Here is a 17,232-nt window from a genome sequence, read left to right on the forward strand (position 1 = left end):
GCACCCTAATATATAGGATGGCGTTTGTAAAGTTGCACAAAAACAATTTGAGTACACAGCCTGTTATGAAATTTAAATACAATAATAAAATGTTATTCATTCATTCATAAATGTAACTGTTTCAAGCTAAATATTTAGCTACAAATTCAATATTTAGGTCAAAACTAAATATCTACTCAACAAGGTAAATATTTAGTTAGTAAATTTTTAGTTAGCAAACTAAATTGTTAGCAAGTTAGATTATTTATCTTGCAAAGAAAATAATTAGCTTCAAACTAAATAGTTTGTTAGCAATTTGTCTTAATGCTAAATGTTTAGTTTAAACATTTAGCATGCTAACTAAATAGTTAGATTCAAAATAGTTTGCCAACAGTTTAGTTTAATGCAAAATATATTTCACAAATAAATATATAAATATATTTTGCTTTCTAACTAAAGATTTAACTTGAAACTTTTTTTTTTACAAACTATTCAGTTCGAAACTAAATATTTAGTTAAATATTTGTTTAATATTTAATTTGATGATTAATTTTTACCCTCATAGTTCGCTAACAATTTAGTTTAATGCTAAATATTTAGTTTGTAATTAAAATATTTAGAATACTAATTAAACACTTAGTTTGCTAGCTAAACTGTGACATTTATAAATTAATAAATATCATGGTGAAAATATAATATTGAACAATAAACCATCTTTAATCGGCTAAATAACACAAATTATTGCTTCCACTTTTCAACTGTGCAACTTCACAAATGGCGGCTAATCTGGATCAAAAAAAGGACGAAGGTTAGATAAAGTTAAAAAAATATGCTTTATCAGTTTTTTCTCAGTCAGATATTACATTTGTATTCAGCGCCATCGTTTGCATGATGGATGTGCAAATCTCAGGCCCCCATTTCTACCATGAAGAAACACTTAAAAAATAAAATCCAAACCAAACTTTCATTTCTTAAGTTTCCTTATTCTTCATCTGTAAGAACATGATGAAGGAAAAGAAAGACTAACAGCAACAATTTGACTTCATTTATGTAAAATAAAACAATTAACAACATTAAATCTAATAGTGAGAAGGGATGAAGGTTTTAAACAAGTGCTACCACAACGTAGCACCCACAGAATGAGAATTCAAGCATTTTAATTTATATTATAAAAATTATGTGAAAAGATTTTTCTTGCTTTTAAAAACTTTAATTAATTTCATTTGTTTTTTCCGCTCACTGCTGATTTCCTGCTGCTCCTGCGTTTTATTCTGTTCCTGGCTTTTACTGCAGAGAGAAAAAAATCACAACAAATTACTGTTTTCAAGAACAAACAATTCAATAAGTGTGTGAAACACATCACGGGGTTCTGCTCACCATCTGTGCACTCCACTTTGGGTTTCTGCCAGGTCCCGTCAGCTTGGCAGCGGACCACAGGTAGATGGCGCTGTCTGAATCCCGGGTTGCACTGATAACGGATGATGGAGTTGACGGGAAACTCCGACCTCCGGTTTCCAAACATGCGCGTGTTTTTCACCACAGGCGGAGCGCCGCAAAACACTGCAGACAACAGATACCTGGCTTTACAAAGCCTGAGCCACTGATCTGGAAAAATTTAAACTTTATTGGCAGGACAACGAGGCGATAGCGGGTCTCAGCCACCAGGGGGCGTCAGACCTGCATGTTCAGCGTCATCAGGAAAATGTAAACTATTTTCTTGTCTTTGTCTGCAGTTTTATCTACGACGGTTTGCCAAGATCGTTGTTAAAAGAAGAACAAGGAGAGAAGTAAATTTCCACCAAAACCCCGAAAAGTCACAAATATTCTAGAAAAAAAACATTTCAGTGTTTAAAATGACAAAAAAATGCTAGAAAAAGATGTAACAGATTAAGCTCAGAAATTTTCTAGAAAAAAAACCGTTTTTACAGGAAATTTTTTTGACATTTCACGTTGAGATTTCAACATTTTCTAGAAAATATTCTGAGGTTATTATAAAAATTTATAAGTTTTCAAGCATATCTTAAATGTTCAAACTCAAAACTTTTCAAGTTTTTAAAAATTTTCGACATGAATCTAAAACAATTTTGATCTTTGAAAATCAGAACTTTTTGAGTTTTCTAGAAATGTATAAAATTAATCTCAAAAATCTAAATATTTAATTTTTTCTTGCAAATTTTCAGTTTCTCAAACTCAGAATTTTCACACTTTTTTCTAGAAACTTTCTTTGACTAATTAAAAAATTTTGTGAAAATGTTTTCTATTTTCTCCTGCAGTCTCTCTAACACACTGCTGTATTCAACAAATCTATATGCCACTAAATGAAAGTTCTGACTTTTGTCTACTTATTCATATTTATACAAACTCTTTAGAAAGTGATGATGTTTTTTGCTTTTAGTAACAAAAATTAGATCAGCAGCTGAATAATATTTTCCACTAATGATAGAGGCGAAAACAGAAAATAGAAAAAAAAAAAAAAAAAAGAATTTCTTCTTTGCCTTAAAAGGAGCAGTAACTGTGTTGTTTGTGCTCTGTGTGACCCCTGGTGGCCGGGACCAGGTACTGCTTTGAGCTTTGATCAGACGGTGGACTCACCTGGCCCCTTCTTGCAGGTGAAGGGCAGGTGATAGTTGCAGGGAACGTCGTTCCACTTTCCGCTCTCATGCCAGCTCAAAACCACGCAGTTCTCTGATGAGTTGAGGAAATTGTCTGGCTGGTTCAGCTTCCAGTTTTCATATTGCTGAGAAATAAAAATGAATAAAGTATGAAAAGGAGGGGACCGAATTTGGAAAGATATTTGTCTTTGAGATTATGAAGCAAGTATTTTGGAATTAACAGAATAAGAGAATTTAAACCTGATTTTCCAATAGTTATGTATTTTTAAATCTTTTTATATGTATCTTTTATTTTTGGGGGTCTTTGTATTTTATTTTATAAATGTATATATTCTTAGGTCATGCTATGATGTGGATTTTTCTTATTACTTTCTGCTTAAGCTCGTATTGTCACTTTGTAGCGTATTGCATGTCATTTTGATTATTTCATTTCTTTATGAATCATTTGCAAACATTCTGAATTTAATTTTAGTTATTTTGTCCCGTTGGTAAAGTAACAGTAGAAAAATAACAGGAATATTTTTGGTTCATTTAGCATGTGACAGAAATTTCATATAGGTTTTACTTTCATCCCAAACTAAATATTGAATTAACAAGATAAATATTTAGTTTACGACTTTAATACTTTGGAAGCTTAAAAACTAAATAGTTAGACAACAAAGCAAGTTTGAGTTGCTAATTTAATATTTTGTTAGGAATCTAAATATTTACTTTCTTTGTACAGTAATATCTGCATTTCTGCCTTTAAAGAGTTTGCTCTGCCTTGTGGGTTAGTTATGCAATTCTTTCCAATAAATTTGAATTATTTTAGTTATTTATTTCCACGTTTATAAAATTAGTTTGTTCCCAACATGAATCTAAAGCCCTCGGTGTGACGCCTGTTCACCAGTGGAGAGCCATCCGTCCACTGGAAATCGCCCGCCACCGTTTTGTCGTTCAGGCCGATCCACTGGTAGTCCTGCGCATCCGCTGTGAAAAACAAACACTGGGATGATTTTCAGTCCCTCTCACATCGCCAAACAGAGTCCAGATGAGTCGCTCACCGCTGACAAACTGCTGCTCCTCTGGTGTGATGATGCTGACCAGGTGAGCGTTCAGGTGCCGACAGCGTTGCTCCGCCTCCAGCCACTCTGCCCTGTCAGAGACGTGCAGGTAGCAGTTTCCCTGGAACTTCGTCCAGCCGTCTTCACATCGCTGCTCCTCTGCAGCCGCCAAACACAGGAAACCATCAAGCAACTCTGTTTGTCTTTTGCAACTTTAAGGAAGAGTCTTTAAATGTTTTGCTGGAATCAAATTATTTCACATTTGTGTGAAAATATACTCTTGTATTGTGAAATGCAAAAACCTCTCCAAATAACTTATTTGATTTACTTTCTTTCTGCAATTAAAAAATATATATATCAATTAAACTATTTTTGCATTCAATATCTTAAAAGGTGAAACTGTTTGGACACTATTGGTTTTCCATACGACACATTTCTCTGAGAAATTAGTAATTAATGTATATTGGCCACACAAATCACGACAAGCCTGCAGACAAACGTCCAGCTAACTGAGGAGATCTGAACTAAACCTGAACACAATGTCAAACTTTATTCAACTGAAAGTTTACCAAACAGCCAAGTGAATTTCAGAATTTATCTGCAAAAATGATTTCAGGGGAGATAAATGTGCTAATTTTGTATTATTAGCAAAAAGCGTGAAACAAGAAATTAGCACCAGTGTTAACATTTTGTCAGACGACCAGATGTCTGCCTGCCACACAGCGTTCACTCTCCTCTGGGAACTGCACCACACAGGTTCCCAGGTTCACCCTGCTGTGGTTGTTTTTGACTGGCCGCCGTTAGTATTTATTAGCTGAAGCTGATCGTACCGATCTCACAGCGTTCCCCTCCGTAGCTGGGCAGGCATAAGCATTTGAAAGAGTCTGCGCTCTCCACACAGGTGGCTCCGTTGGTACAAGGGTTGGGATGGCACACTTCTGCCTCTGAAAAACACGGTGGGGTGTTGACTCTACGGTTTCAGAGGGGGTGAGGCCGAAGATGCAGTAACAGCGTGAGATAATTGGAGATGTGATAAACAAGTACCACACCTTCAATAAAGACTGTGAGACATTATAGATCCTGCAACTTCAGATCCAAAGTATTGCAAATCCCAGTATTTTAATCTTTTTCTCCAAATTAAAGAGGTTGAAATTTGAATATGTATGTTTGAATCCGTTCTTGGTTGCAACAGATTAGTTTTCAAGTCCAGTTGGACGAAAGAAGTTCAAGAATGCTAGCATGACTTTAAAGCGACAGAGCAAAGGCCGGCAGGCAGAGCAGACCAAAAACAACATAGATGTACGTGTCATATTTTACCATCACCAGAGCAGAGCTGATGCATGTTTGACAAACACTCTGCATAAAACGTAAAAACAACACATGAAAACCAAATCTGATGCAAATCATACCAGGACAAGACAGCAGCAGTGACACAGTCCCTTACAGTCAAGCATGCACAAACAGTACAAAACATGCTAACAACAAACATACACATTCATTTATAGCCACCAAAACAACAGAAAACTGAGAAGAGGAGAATAAATGTAAAGCTTACCAAAGCAGAAAGCAACCCCTTCCTCTGCTGTGCAGGAAGCATTGCCACAAGGATTTGGTTCACATGGGCTGGAAGCTTCAAAGACAGAAAAGATCAGTCAAGAGTTGGTTTTTGATTTGATGTGTCACCATACATCAAGGGTGTATTCTCAGTCATGCAGGACATTATGTCTTAAGAGTTAAAGCGAAGGAAATTGAACTTCTCTTGTTATATTGAAGACACATTGTCATCAACGTTTTGTTAGTGAGCCAAGGGACTTGAAATTGTGTCATCACTCATCTCTTGAGAGTTCTTTTATCTTGACGACATTTCATCTTCAAAGTAACAAAACAGGCCCAGTTGCCTTCATTTAATCTCAAGACTGGCCAACCATTCTGTCTCTTCCTATTTGGAGCTAGTTTGTGTTAATCAATCTGAACACCCCAGGTGCTAGAACACCCTTAAACTGGTCTCATGTCACTGCATGTGCTGATTATATAACATATGCATGTTTAAGAAAATCATCATTTGTCACGCTGAACCATCTCTGTGGTGGACACGAAATGATTGTCACCAAGTTGCACCCAAAAAGTCAGATATGAACTGATGAAAAAACAACTGTTCAAAAAGACAAAATGACAAACATAAAGAGAGAAGCAGAAGAGATAAGTCAACCTACCTTCTCGGATAGATGGTGTTTGTACAAAAGCTGGTTTGACTTCTGCAGGAGGAGCTGCTAATCCTGCAGGGACAACTGCTGGACCTGGAGAATCATAAACTCTGGAGTTGTGCGTCAGTTCAGTCCCATGAATATCTTCCTCTGTTCTTATGATGGGTTCTGTTAGTGCCGGGTCAACTGATGGAGCGGGTGGGACCACCACCAGTGGATCAGAAGAATCTCCAGAAGAAGAAACCCCTGACATGAAGGTGTTATCGTCAGCTAAGTCCTTGTTTCCATCCCCGGAGTAGAAACCATTGTTGCCACTTGCTTCTCCACTGTACTCCACTGAGTTTTCTCCCAGCTCCAGAGGCACCTTATCATTTCCAGGTATTTCTATCATTAGACCCTGAGTGAAAAATGCAGCACTGCCCTCTTCCTCACCTTTGGTTGTTGATGTTTCAGATGTAGAGAAACCAGATCCAGAAACTCCAGCTCTAGACTCAAAACTGCAACTTGAGATTCTAAATCCAGACATCTGTCCCCCACTTTCTGGTCCAGAGCTGTAGAATAAATCCCCAGTCGCCTCCTCCTGTTCTCCAGAATGTGACCCAATAAGTTTAGTGAAGCCTGAACCCATAAAAGTTACACCAGTAAGAGACTCGGAGTCACTTTCAGAGGTTGACCCACTGAGAATCCCAGAACCACTGAAATCTAACGGACCTCCATCAAGGTTGTACTCCTTCTTTGCATCAATTAGTTTGTCATCTATTCTTAGGATCGGAGCATCTCCACTTCCAGAAATGTCTCCAGATCGTCCACTTCCAGACAAAGATCCAATGAAACCTGACAACTCCTGATCCAAGATGTGACCCATGCCACTGAGATGTCCAGCATCTTTTTCAATGAAGTCAGATCCAGATCCAGACTCGGACTTATCTCCACTTCCACTGAGTTCCCCAGAATCAGCTGCAGACAAAGGAAATATAAGAACATCTGTGTTTCCTTCTCCAGCCTCTTGAGGTTCTCCTGATGTTGATCCCTCTACTGCTTCAATGTCGGGTCCAGAGAAAACAACTCTGAGTCCTGATCCTGAACCAGATGCACTGGCCAAACCGGATCCTCCGCTGCTCACCACAGTGTCTGTATACCCATCTTGGTCTCCAATGGGGATTTTGCCTCCAGAACCAGATATGTCTCCAAAGGTAACCTGGTCTCCAGATCCAGACTGATCTCCAGAACCAGACTGATCTCCAGAACCAGACTGATCTCCAGAACTAGGCTGATCTCCAGAACTAGACTGATCTCCAGAGTTAACCTGGTCTCCAAATCCTGACTGATCTCCAGAGTTAACTCGATCTCCAGATCCAGGCTGATCTCCAGATCCTGACTGATCTCCAGAGGTAACCCGGTCTCCTGAGTTAAATTGTACTCCAGAATTATCTACTGCAGAGCCTGAATCAAAGTCTGCTGAACCAGAGCCAGAACCTGAAATCTCCACGGGAATGGGAGGAACGATGAAGAAACCATCTAAAAAAAAGATGTGAAGCAAACATGTTAACATTCATGGGTAAAACCCCCAAAATCTACCAATTATTTGAACTTACAAGGCCTTAATATTTCAGTATCCAATGTCTGGTTAGGTGGAGCCTTCTGGATATCTGTGATGTTCAGTTCAGTTTCATTTGACAGAAAGCCAACTGCAATGATGAATCGGTAAAAGAAAGTAATGAATATCCCACTTTAATAAACATTGACCCAAAACATGTCGATGTCTACCTCTTATACAGTATGCATCAAATCTGGCATCAGGTTCAGGGTAGTGTGTTTGGTTTGGAGGAGAGTACAAAGTGTGCACCCCTGATGTCTCTCCTCCGCACCCAGGCCGGGGGCTGTTGACGGGGTAGCGAACGCTGCGGTCCAGTAGCCAACCTGCTCGGCACTTGTCCAAGCCTCGTTTCCAGGCTGCGTAGAGCTCTCCAGTGGAGGCCAGAACCGCACTGTGGTTTTCACAGGCAGAAGCAGCCTCATCGTAGGTGAAACCCTCAGCAGATCCCACATGAAAAACCTCTCCTGTGCAGTGAAAACCTTTGGTTATACAACCTACTTGGAGGGAGAACTCACCAGGTAAGACTGACATTAGTCACCTTTGACCTCCTCGGTGTAGCAGTAAACATCGTATCTCTCCTCTGCTGGTCTTAGGCCATACGTCCGAACTCCAGGCTGATCTCCAAGATCTCCAGCACATTTTTCTCGAGGAAATACGATAGGATACCTATGCAGATGGAAATTACATTTTAGAAGCAATTTGCTTCTAGAGATTCAAACACCTATTTTTAGGATTTACCTCACAGTCTGGTCCAGAAGCCAACCTGCATCACACTGATGGTATCCATCCTCGTATGCTTGCTGCAGCTGCTGTGGTGTGGCCATGGAGCCTCTGACACCCTGGCAGGCCAACTGAGCCTCAACGAATGTGAGAGCATAACGGCCAGCGGGTGAGCGGTAATGGAAGACCACGCCTACAGTTTAAAGGAAGAAGAAGCTAGAACCACCAGTTTCCTCACTATATCTCTAACATATCTCCCAGGCAGCCTGACCTTAGTAATATTTCAAACCATTGGTCTTCTTGACCAAGCGTGAGCAACGCTAACTAAAGTGCTGTTGGCACAAACTCCAAAGCTTAAATGCTGTACCAACACAGTGTTTAGTGGGAGCTAATGTTAAGGCACTAAATTAAATCAGGTTGATGACCCTTCACTGTCACTTCTGTCAGACTACAATGTAGCCACAGATGTGAATGGGTGAATGTGGGGTCCTCTCAACTTGATAAAGTGCTACCCACGTTCAATCTACTATTTGCATGTTTTACAACGCTCTTAGATATTGTATTTATGTTTATATCTTGTCCTTTTATGTTTTGTTTTGTTCCTATAGGTTTCTTGTTTAGCAGTAAGGGCGTTAAACATATTTAAAATTAGCAAAAGCACTAAACTAAATGTTAGCTTAGCTATCAGAGGCTTAGCAGAAGTGAGCCAACCATTGCTTATAGTTTCTGAAGTTCTTGTACATCTGTTTCTTTACACTGACTTATCACTCAGTTTGTTTTCTTATGCTATTGCAGCAGATATTAAACCCGTTTGAAAGAATGTTAATCATTCTTGAACCACTTTAAAGAAATGAAGGAAAGTCCAGCTTGTCCGGATGGTGGCAGTTATTATCCAAGAGTCAACAGTTTGATTGCTGACCTGCTGGAGAGATGACAGAGGTTTTGTTGGGCTCCTTTTGTAGAGCTGGCTGGTTGGTGACGGCCTCAATAAGGTCAAAGGTGAAGTCTGTGAAGTTTGTTGGCTGAGGAAGTGGCAGCTTGTTGGGCTTCTGGCTGTTGGTGAAGCTCAGATCGAATGGCTGCTGGGTCTCCACCTCTCCAACTGCTTCGCTCTCTGTGGTCGTCTTGCTGAAGAACATCTCTGGCCTCTTCGTCACTGTGGTAATAATCACAACACCACTCCCCTCGTCTGCGCCTGAACCCTCATCATCAGGGGAATCTGAAGATAACAGAAGTGACTAAACTGGAACGAATCAGGCAAGATCTCAGAACAATCTCAATAAAATCCTACTAAACACATTGACTGAAAGTTATGAAACATTTAAGAGCAACTAAACAGCTCCTGCTGCACAAAACAGTAAATTTTAATATAGTTATCTATCACCCAAATATCTGTCAGCTTCAGCAGAGGCCGAGCATTATTGGCAATAATCCCAGAGGCATGTTGTTGTTACACTACACCCGATGGATGCCAGAGCTCTGTCTGGGTCCATGCCACTGCCAGGGCTGTCTGCTTTAAAATTAGAGCAGCTGAGCTCATATAGTTTTGAATTTGTGACATGGTGTTGGGCTAAAGACACAATCTTCACCACTGCAAACACAGTTCTGATAACTGGTGCTTGTTTTACCCATGTTTGGTAAATCAGCCGGTTTCCATTCCAGGCAAATAGAATGACTTCCCATAGTCCTTCTCGTCCCTTAGGAAATAGAAGCCAAATAGGTTATTTTAACCTTTGCTTCCTGACTAAATCGCCGTGAGAAACGGTTGCTCTGAAATGGAAGTATTCATCAACATAAATCTATGATCTAACCAAATGTGCATAAACAAAAAGTGTAACTGTGAAGGCAGTTTGGGAACTAAGTCTTTGTGCATGACTTCATCAGTTTCTCACCAATGTGGAGAAATGATCTTTACAGCATTGATTTAGTTTAAGGAAATTTACAGATATTTATTTCTGCAAAGTCTGGATGATGTCTACACATTGACTAGAATATGTCCGTGTTTGGACTCATGTTGAAGCTCCAGACTTACCAAGTTTTGGCTGTTAGACCAATGGACTCACATTTAATTCAACTAGAACATGATCAAGTCAGTGACTGAAGGTGATATCCTCTAGCAAAGCTACTTTAGTTTTAGCTGTCCCCAGGATTTTATAGATACAACTTTCCAAACCCAATGCACTCTCACCATTTTAATATTTAGAAACCTTTCCAAGCCAAGGGATCCAAAATGTCTCAGGCACAATTTCACCAACTCCCAAAGTGCATGGATAGGGTCAAAGGATTGGTGAAATGAAGGCTCCAGCAACACTCGAATGACTGTTCGAGTGTTGCTGGAGCAGACATTCGACTGTTCCAGCAGCAGTCGAACGTCGTACATTTCCTAAGGGACGAGAAGGACTATGGGAAGTGATTTGTATATCTCTGGTCCACAGGCAGTCATAATTCAGCCACCAAAACTTCCACTACTACTGATGCACACCCAATACACAGAAACTTTGGTTTAAAGACACAAGTCCAAGGCAAACATTCATTGAACCACCACAATATAGAAAAAGACACAACGTAAGTTTCAACTACCAAAGATGATGTTTACAAGCTGAAACGTGTTAGTCTGTCAATAAAGTTGTTTCCTTCTAGTAGCAATGGGGTCTTCATATCACCATCTATTCCAAACAAGCCATAATTAACCCAACATTCAACCTGGGGCCTGAGGATTCTTGGAGGCTGTTGTTGGGGATTTGAAATTTTTCTTAGCATTGTGCAGCCAATGCTAAGAAAAAATGTTGGAGCAAATCTGCTGGTACATTCACTTGAAGGAAGATTTCCCTAAGTGTTTTCTGTTTGTTAATCTTTCTCATCTTAAACAGAGGGACATATAATCTAACACTCAGGAAATGGCCATAAGCCCTTACTAGATAGATGGGCACCAGCAGTTGCTTCTCTAAGGTCATTGATCCAGACCAGCAATGTCTTTAACCGACTGCTTTATAGGCATCTGATCAGCATTGTCAGGATTTGGTTTTCCATCTTGTGAAAACAGAAACAGCATTCCTCTTTCCCACCAGGAAAAAGGAATGCTTTTTCCAAGCATTCCTTGCATATCCAAATTTCAGAAATTTAGATATGTTTAGTTACACAATGAAAAGCATGTGTTGTGTTTTTGTGCACATGAAGGCATCTCTATCTAATAAGCATTGCTGGATTCTGACCTCTTTGTATAAGAAGTAATATTCCAAAGTAACAATGATTTCAATAGATCCATCTTGTGAGAGTCTTGGTATACCTGTGTAACAGAAGGCATCATAGCGAGAACCAGGAAGTGGGTATCCTGTTTGGTTTGTGTGGAGATAAACTGTTCGCACCCCCAGCAGACCCCCTCCGCACTGTGGCCGTCGAATATTGATGGGGTAGCGGACACTCCCATCTCTCAGCCAGCCGGCATTGCAGACGTCCATCCCGCCCTGCCATGCAAGGTACAGCTGACCTGTGGTGGCCAGCCGAGCTCCTTGGTAGGAGCACGCCAGCGCAGCCTCAGAGAAGGTGAACTTCCCTGCAAAGGTGCTGTGAAAAACTCTGCCTGTTCCAGAAAAGGAAGGTTTGTTTCAGAAACTGTTGGGGAAAATAAGTCAATAAACAACATGGACCAAGACTATGTACCTGGCATCCTATCTGCAAAGCAGTAAACATCATATGTCTCATTGAGGTCTCTCATGCCATACGTCCTGACCCCTGGGAGTTCCTCTTTGTCGCCGTAGCAGTTTATGCGAGACTCATGGATTGGGTACCTGTTGTTGGACAGAAAAAATGATTTCATACTTGTTGCTCTACATTTTCAACAGTTATATCTTCAAATGTCACCCTTCTCTTTCAAGAAAAGGTTTGTATGTTATTTACTTTAAATTTTGATAATCTAATATACCCAAATTAATTCACTTTTTTGTAAACAACTGTGTCTATTGAATATGGCAAATGTGATAAAATGCAAACAAAATGTGTCACAGATTTGGATAAGAGAGCAACGGTTGCTCGTCGCTTGACTTACTCACCGCACTGTTTGATCAGACAACCAGCCAGCGTCGCACTGGTGGAAACCGTCTTCGAATGCGGCTTGAAGCTGCTCTGGAGAAGCAATGACTGCACTGTTCTGGGCACATGCTGCCTTCGCTTTCTCAAAACTCAAAGTGTAGCGACCCATAAAGGGCCGATAGTGGAACACGATGCCTAAAACAGTCAAGGCAGGATAAATATTTAATGTACAGCATCATTCATACAAGGAAACTCTAAATACATGAACACTAAAAACAATGGAAGCTTTTTGTTCTAATTTGAAGGAGTCAACAGTTTCAGTTATCAGGTGTTGTCAGAATTGGCTACAGAGATGAGGAATATAGAAACTAAAAGCTGCCCCCTTTGTTTCGTTCTGACCCTGGAAACACAGAGTAAGCTGTTCTCTGAGAAGCATGTCTGTTAAATAAAAAAAAAACCTTCAGGTATAATCAGTCCAAGACCAACACAAACAGGAGGCCAGTGGAGGGATTTTGTTGTTGCTATATACTTATTCTTTAAGGTGAATTATGACCAACTTGATGAAATTTGAGTACCTTGAACAAGGACATGCACAATGTCATAGGCATCCTCAATGCCAGTCTGAACTTCACAGCGATACACTCCCGTGTCACTGGAACGTAGCGCTGATATTGTGATGCTGGCGTCTGTTGGAGTCTGGGGGTAGCTCCTCAGCTGAACTCTGTCCAGATAACTTTCGCTGATGCGGACCTGTCTCTCCAAAGCCACAAGAATGGTAGTCGCCTTTTCCTTTGTGACATAGCTCCATTTGATACGGTGGGAAAAGGAAGCAGAATCTTCAGCAGAGTGGTCCTACAAATGGACAAATAGGGGTTTACTTGATATGAAAAAAGAAGATCCAAGATTGGGGAGCCACAGGGGCAGAGTGTGCAGCCCTATGGCCATTACAGGGTCAAGTCCTGGCCAATGACCTCTTGGGCTACTTCCCTGGCTGACCACTGTCCAAGAGCCAGTACAACTTTCAAAAAAGAAATAACGATCAAGTCAAAGCGGCACATTTTCACAGAAAACTGAGTCATCCAATTTCTTCAGTGCTAGTCATTCTGGGGGATCCCAATCCGTGATTACCTTTAAACTCTAATCTGGTGACCAGGGATCCCAGTCAATCTGGCGGAATGACCAGACAGGATGCATAGTTCCTCTGGCACGTTCTAGTTCTGAACTATTAACAACCATTCTCCAGTGCAAAGAGAGAAGAGCCAAGCCAAACAAGATGGCTGCAGAGGTTAATTAAACTTATGAAAGCGTGGCTAACACGCTCTGAACAGCTTTATTCACTTCCTCCACTGCCATTGCTGGAACTACAGGTATGATTCTAAAACAGGGCAGAAAATTTATGTCATATTTCAAAACTCAGAGATGAAATCCCGTATAAAGGCAATAGCCATGCTAACATGCACTGAATAGTTTTTAAAGCAGATTAAAATCCAGAAACAAAAACGATTGACATACGACCTGAAAGTAGCAGGGCAGCAGCAGAGTTTCTCCCAGCAGAGGACGCTGCAAGCCCTCCAGAGGAATGCTCACAGTCAGAATATCCTCCGGATCTGTCCCAGAATCACAACAAAAGACAGAAAAATTTAATTGAAATGTCTTAAATGTCAGAATAAATGTGAAAGTTAAAAACACAGAAAAAATGGATTTCTTACCCATGAAGGATCTCTGCTCGTATAGATAGTCAAATGTTGCAGAGGAGACATTCAAACATAAAGACAGGATCACGGTCCACTTCAACATGTTTTACCTTAAAATGGTGGAAAGAAAAGAACATCTTATTACATATTAACATTAATATTCATATTGTATATAAAGTCAGGTGCATAGAGATGGAAAATTAATAAGTAACATATTGTTTGGCACCCTCTTTGGCATGGCGCCCCAGTCTGTCGCACTATGTGCAACTCTGACAATTTACGTGTTTATGTGCTTTTTTTGCGCAGCATTTTTTGCGCTGCATTTTGCGCTGCATTTGCGTAAACTTGCTGTATTTCAACTATGCTTTCGGAATAATCTGGAATTTAATCTCCAAAGGCCCTTTTCTTAGTTCTTGGAAATAACTTGATATTTTTAATTCCAGTCTGATGCCATAAAGACAGAAAATGGGTTTTCATTCAGTCTCAACCAAAATGCACTGAAGGTTGGATTTTACCAGATGTGGGCAGGTCACCCAAAACTTGGACTCATGTAAGTAAAAGTAAAAAGTCGCCGTCCAAGAAATTACTCAAGTAAGAGTAAAACGTCTTTGGTGAAACATCAACAAAAGCACTGACTGGTCAATTATCAACCATTTTATATTTAAATATTACATCATCAGATGGACAAAAATATAAAGTTAAGTGGAAATTTTGGTGTTTTAAGGATGAAAATGACAATAATTCATGTCACTAACAAAAAATTAATATTTTTCTTAATTAGTTTTCTTTAATAAACAACTATAATCAACTGTGGAACTTTAGCAAAAACTGTCTGAGTGACGTTTTGGTTAAAACATGTTTGTTTTTCCTTTAGTAGGCAGAGAATCCAGAAATTTTACTCAAGTAAGAGTAGAGATACTTCATAGTAAAATTATACAAGTAAAAAAGTACAGTGTAGTAAAAATACTCCTAAAAGTAAAAGTTTTTCAAAATATTACTCCAGTAATTGTCACTACTAACCAGCTCTGGATTTCACTTAGTTTTCTTCTATGAGATCAACATTTTCTGGCCTTCGCATGTCTTCAGCTGTCCAGATTATTTAATGTAACTTGTTTTTGTCTCGGCAGTGACGTCGGGGTGAAAACGCCTCCTTTGGACCGGGTGTGGCACCGACGTGAAGAATGCTTTAACCGTGGTGACGGCACCAGGCCTCTGCAGACAGCAGCATGTATGTTCCACGTTCCCCCAGAACATTTCCATCACGTCCCAACACTGCCCACGTTCAGGCGGCAGGACAGGGAAAACGTGACACACGACGGAGGCAGACTTTCATCCTTTTTAAGTGATACCTTTTTCCTGTTGAGAGCAGGATTTGGGATGAGGCGTTTCATTTATGTCACATTAGTTGTGCTCCAGCGCTTTCCAGTGTAACACACATAAACAGTGTTAAATCTGTTTGTTTAAACGCTGAAATATGGGGAAAAAAATACTGAAAATGGCTAAAACCTGAAACTTTTTCTACTGTTCACCGTTTTAACTCATTAACATGCAAAAGACAAAAAATGTCTATATGTGAGAATACAAAAAACAAATGTTGGTTGAAAATTTTTTAAATTGAATAAGTTGTACAATGGGTTGGTCAATGTATATGAAAAGACAAAAACAAAGAAGAGAAATTTTCCAGAAAAAAACAAATTTTGAGACTAAAATTAGAAATATTTTTGAAAAAACAGGTAAATCTATGAAATTTATGATTTTTTACTTTTTAAACTCATAAAATTTCCATAGTCAAAATAGAACTTTCCAAGTTTTTTTTGTAGAAAATTTCTTCAGATTAATATCAAACTTTCTCAGTTTTGGGCAGAAATTAATTTCTTCTTTTTAATGATTTTTAAGCCTCTGTGACACAAATCTGCTCGTTATTTATGACTTTAATTTTTAAAAAACTGTTTCTGCAACATTTACTTCTTTTTCTTCTCACACACAAAAATAAGTGACTTTTTTCTTTTTATGTCAAATATGAGTTAAAAATGGTGAATATTAGAGGAAGTGGAGAATTTAAGGAATTTTTTAATGTATTTTTTTATAGTTAAAGTCCCACAGGAAGTGACACTGGGACAGTTTTCCTTCCAGACTTTAAAATGATCCTAATCACAATTTACTGCCAATTTACTGCTCTTCTGGTAGATCGTAATGAAATGGAAAGGTACTGTCTGCAACTAAAATGTATTTATTTATGTTTATCTATATTCATTTGTTTATTCAATATTTGCTGCATTTATTTATGTGGATTTTGGAATGAGATATACAATATTTTTCTTTGGAGTTGAAAAAAGATTCAGAGTTATTTATTTTTGGTCTAATTTTGTTCTGAAGATTATGTTTTTATGTCCGGTTTGTCTGCAGTAACAAAAGAAAGAGGATCAGGCATCCGATCCATCCAGGTTCTGAAAGGATCTGGGTCTGAAGGCTGCAGCTTTTTCACAATCACATGTTGGATTTTCTGTCAAACTGAACAGATTTTCTGTACTTTGACGATACAGATTGGAATGTCTTGAATTTGTGAAACGTGACAGAGAACTTAAAGACATATGTACTTCATAAGTCAGACATATTTTAGTCTAACAATGACTTGTGCCTAAATGTTTTTCATGTCAAAAGTTAGACACTGAAAAAGTTGAAAATTTTACAGAAAATGGGTGAAAAAAGCTGCAAAAATCCATAAAAAGACTTTTGACCAGAAGCACAAAATGTTAAAAATAATGATAATTATATTAAAGTATAGATTATAACCATGACATTTTTCATGTCTGTGCAGCAGTTTGGAGCAACTCTTGCTTACAGACATATTTCATCCCAATGAATCCAGTGAAAAAGTTTTGGCTTACCTGTTTCTGACGTGGAATGTTTTGTCTCTGGTGTGTTTCTGCTGGACCGGTCCGTTTGTTGTTGGTTCTGAGTTTAAACAACAGAACCGACAGCAGCAGCAGCAGCAGCAGCAGCAGCAGCAGCAGCAGCTCTGGATGCTTGGCTGAACACAGAGGAAAAAGTCCTGGACCGGGTCCGGCTCTCAGACCTCAGAGAGGAGAAACCATGAAGCTGCTCAGGCTGAGGCACTGAATCAACTTTCACAATAAAAGCTCACAGTCACTGAAATGATTCTAATAAAAATGTAAAATAATTAAAATTATAATAATGATCATAAAGGTTGAAGACATATATTAATTATTACAGTAATTAATATATGTAAAAATTATTTCATTTGATCTCAAAATCGTTTCTACTAAAACGAAGCAAAAATAATAAGATTAATAATAGAAGTTAAAACTAATTCAATTCTTACAAAAATACAAA

At 39.0% G+C, this 17,232-nt stretch overlaps 1 protein-coding gene across 1 annotated transcript; it reads right to left on the minus strand.

The window, feature by feature from the left end:
• Positions 1 to 640: 640 nt before the first annotated feature.
• On the minus strand, positions 641 to 16,843 carry LOC129354055 (aggrecan core protein-like). The gene is made up of 20 exons (XM_055023532.1): positions 16,767 to 16,843; positions 13,894 to 13,988; positions 13,700 to 13,791; positions 12,760 to 13,036; positions 12,205 to 12,379; positions 11,816 to 11,943; positions 11,442 to 11,735; positions 9,075 to 9,374; positions 8,174 to 8,348; positions 7,974 to 8,101; positions 7,606 to 7,899; positions 7,434 to 7,526; positions 5,848 to 7,356; positions 5,190 to 5,264; positions 4,465 to 4,578; positions 3,635 to 3,793; positions 3,478 to 3,560; positions 2,572 to 2,716; positions 1,357 to 1,539; positions 641 to 1,266 (listed from the first exon to the last, which is right to left on the minus strand). The coding sequence occupies exons 2-20, from the start codon at positions 13,979 to 13,981 to the stop codon at positions 1,199 to 1,201; spliced, it is 4,380 nt and encodes a 1,459-aa protein (XP_054879507.1). The 5' UTR covers positions 13,982 to 13,988; positions 16,767 to 16,843; the 3' UTR covers positions 641 to 1,198.
• Positions 16,844 to 17,232: the final 389 nt, after the last annotated feature.

The sequence above is a fragment of the Poeciliopsis prolifica genome, unplaced genomic scaffold (genome assembly GCF_027474105.1).
Source record: "Poeciliopsis prolifica strain line A6 unplaced genomic scaffold, Auburn_PproV2 SCAFFOLD103, whole genome shotgun sequence".
In the NCBI taxonomy this organism is placed as follows: domain Eukaryota; kingdom Metazoa; phylum Chordata; class Actinopteri; order Cyprinodontiformes; family Poeciliidae; genus Poeciliopsis; species Poeciliopsis prolifica.

What these genes read in the sequence shown, in the direction of transcription:
- LOC129354055 (XM_055023532.1), bottom strand. Translation starts at nt 13,981, where the DNA reads ATGTTGAAGTGGACCGTGATCCTGTCTTTATGTTTGAATGTCTCCTCT. An exon ending in TGATGCATACTGTATAAGAG is followed by an intron (nt 7,527 to 7,605) that starts GTAGACATCGAC and finishes TCATCATTGCAG; the next exon opens with TTGGCTTTCTGTCAAATGAA. An exon ending in GGACGGATGGCTCTCCACTG is followed by an intron (nt 2,717 to 3,477) that starts GTGAACAGGCGT and finishes TTTATTTCTCAG; the next exon opens with CAATATGAAAACTGGAAGCT.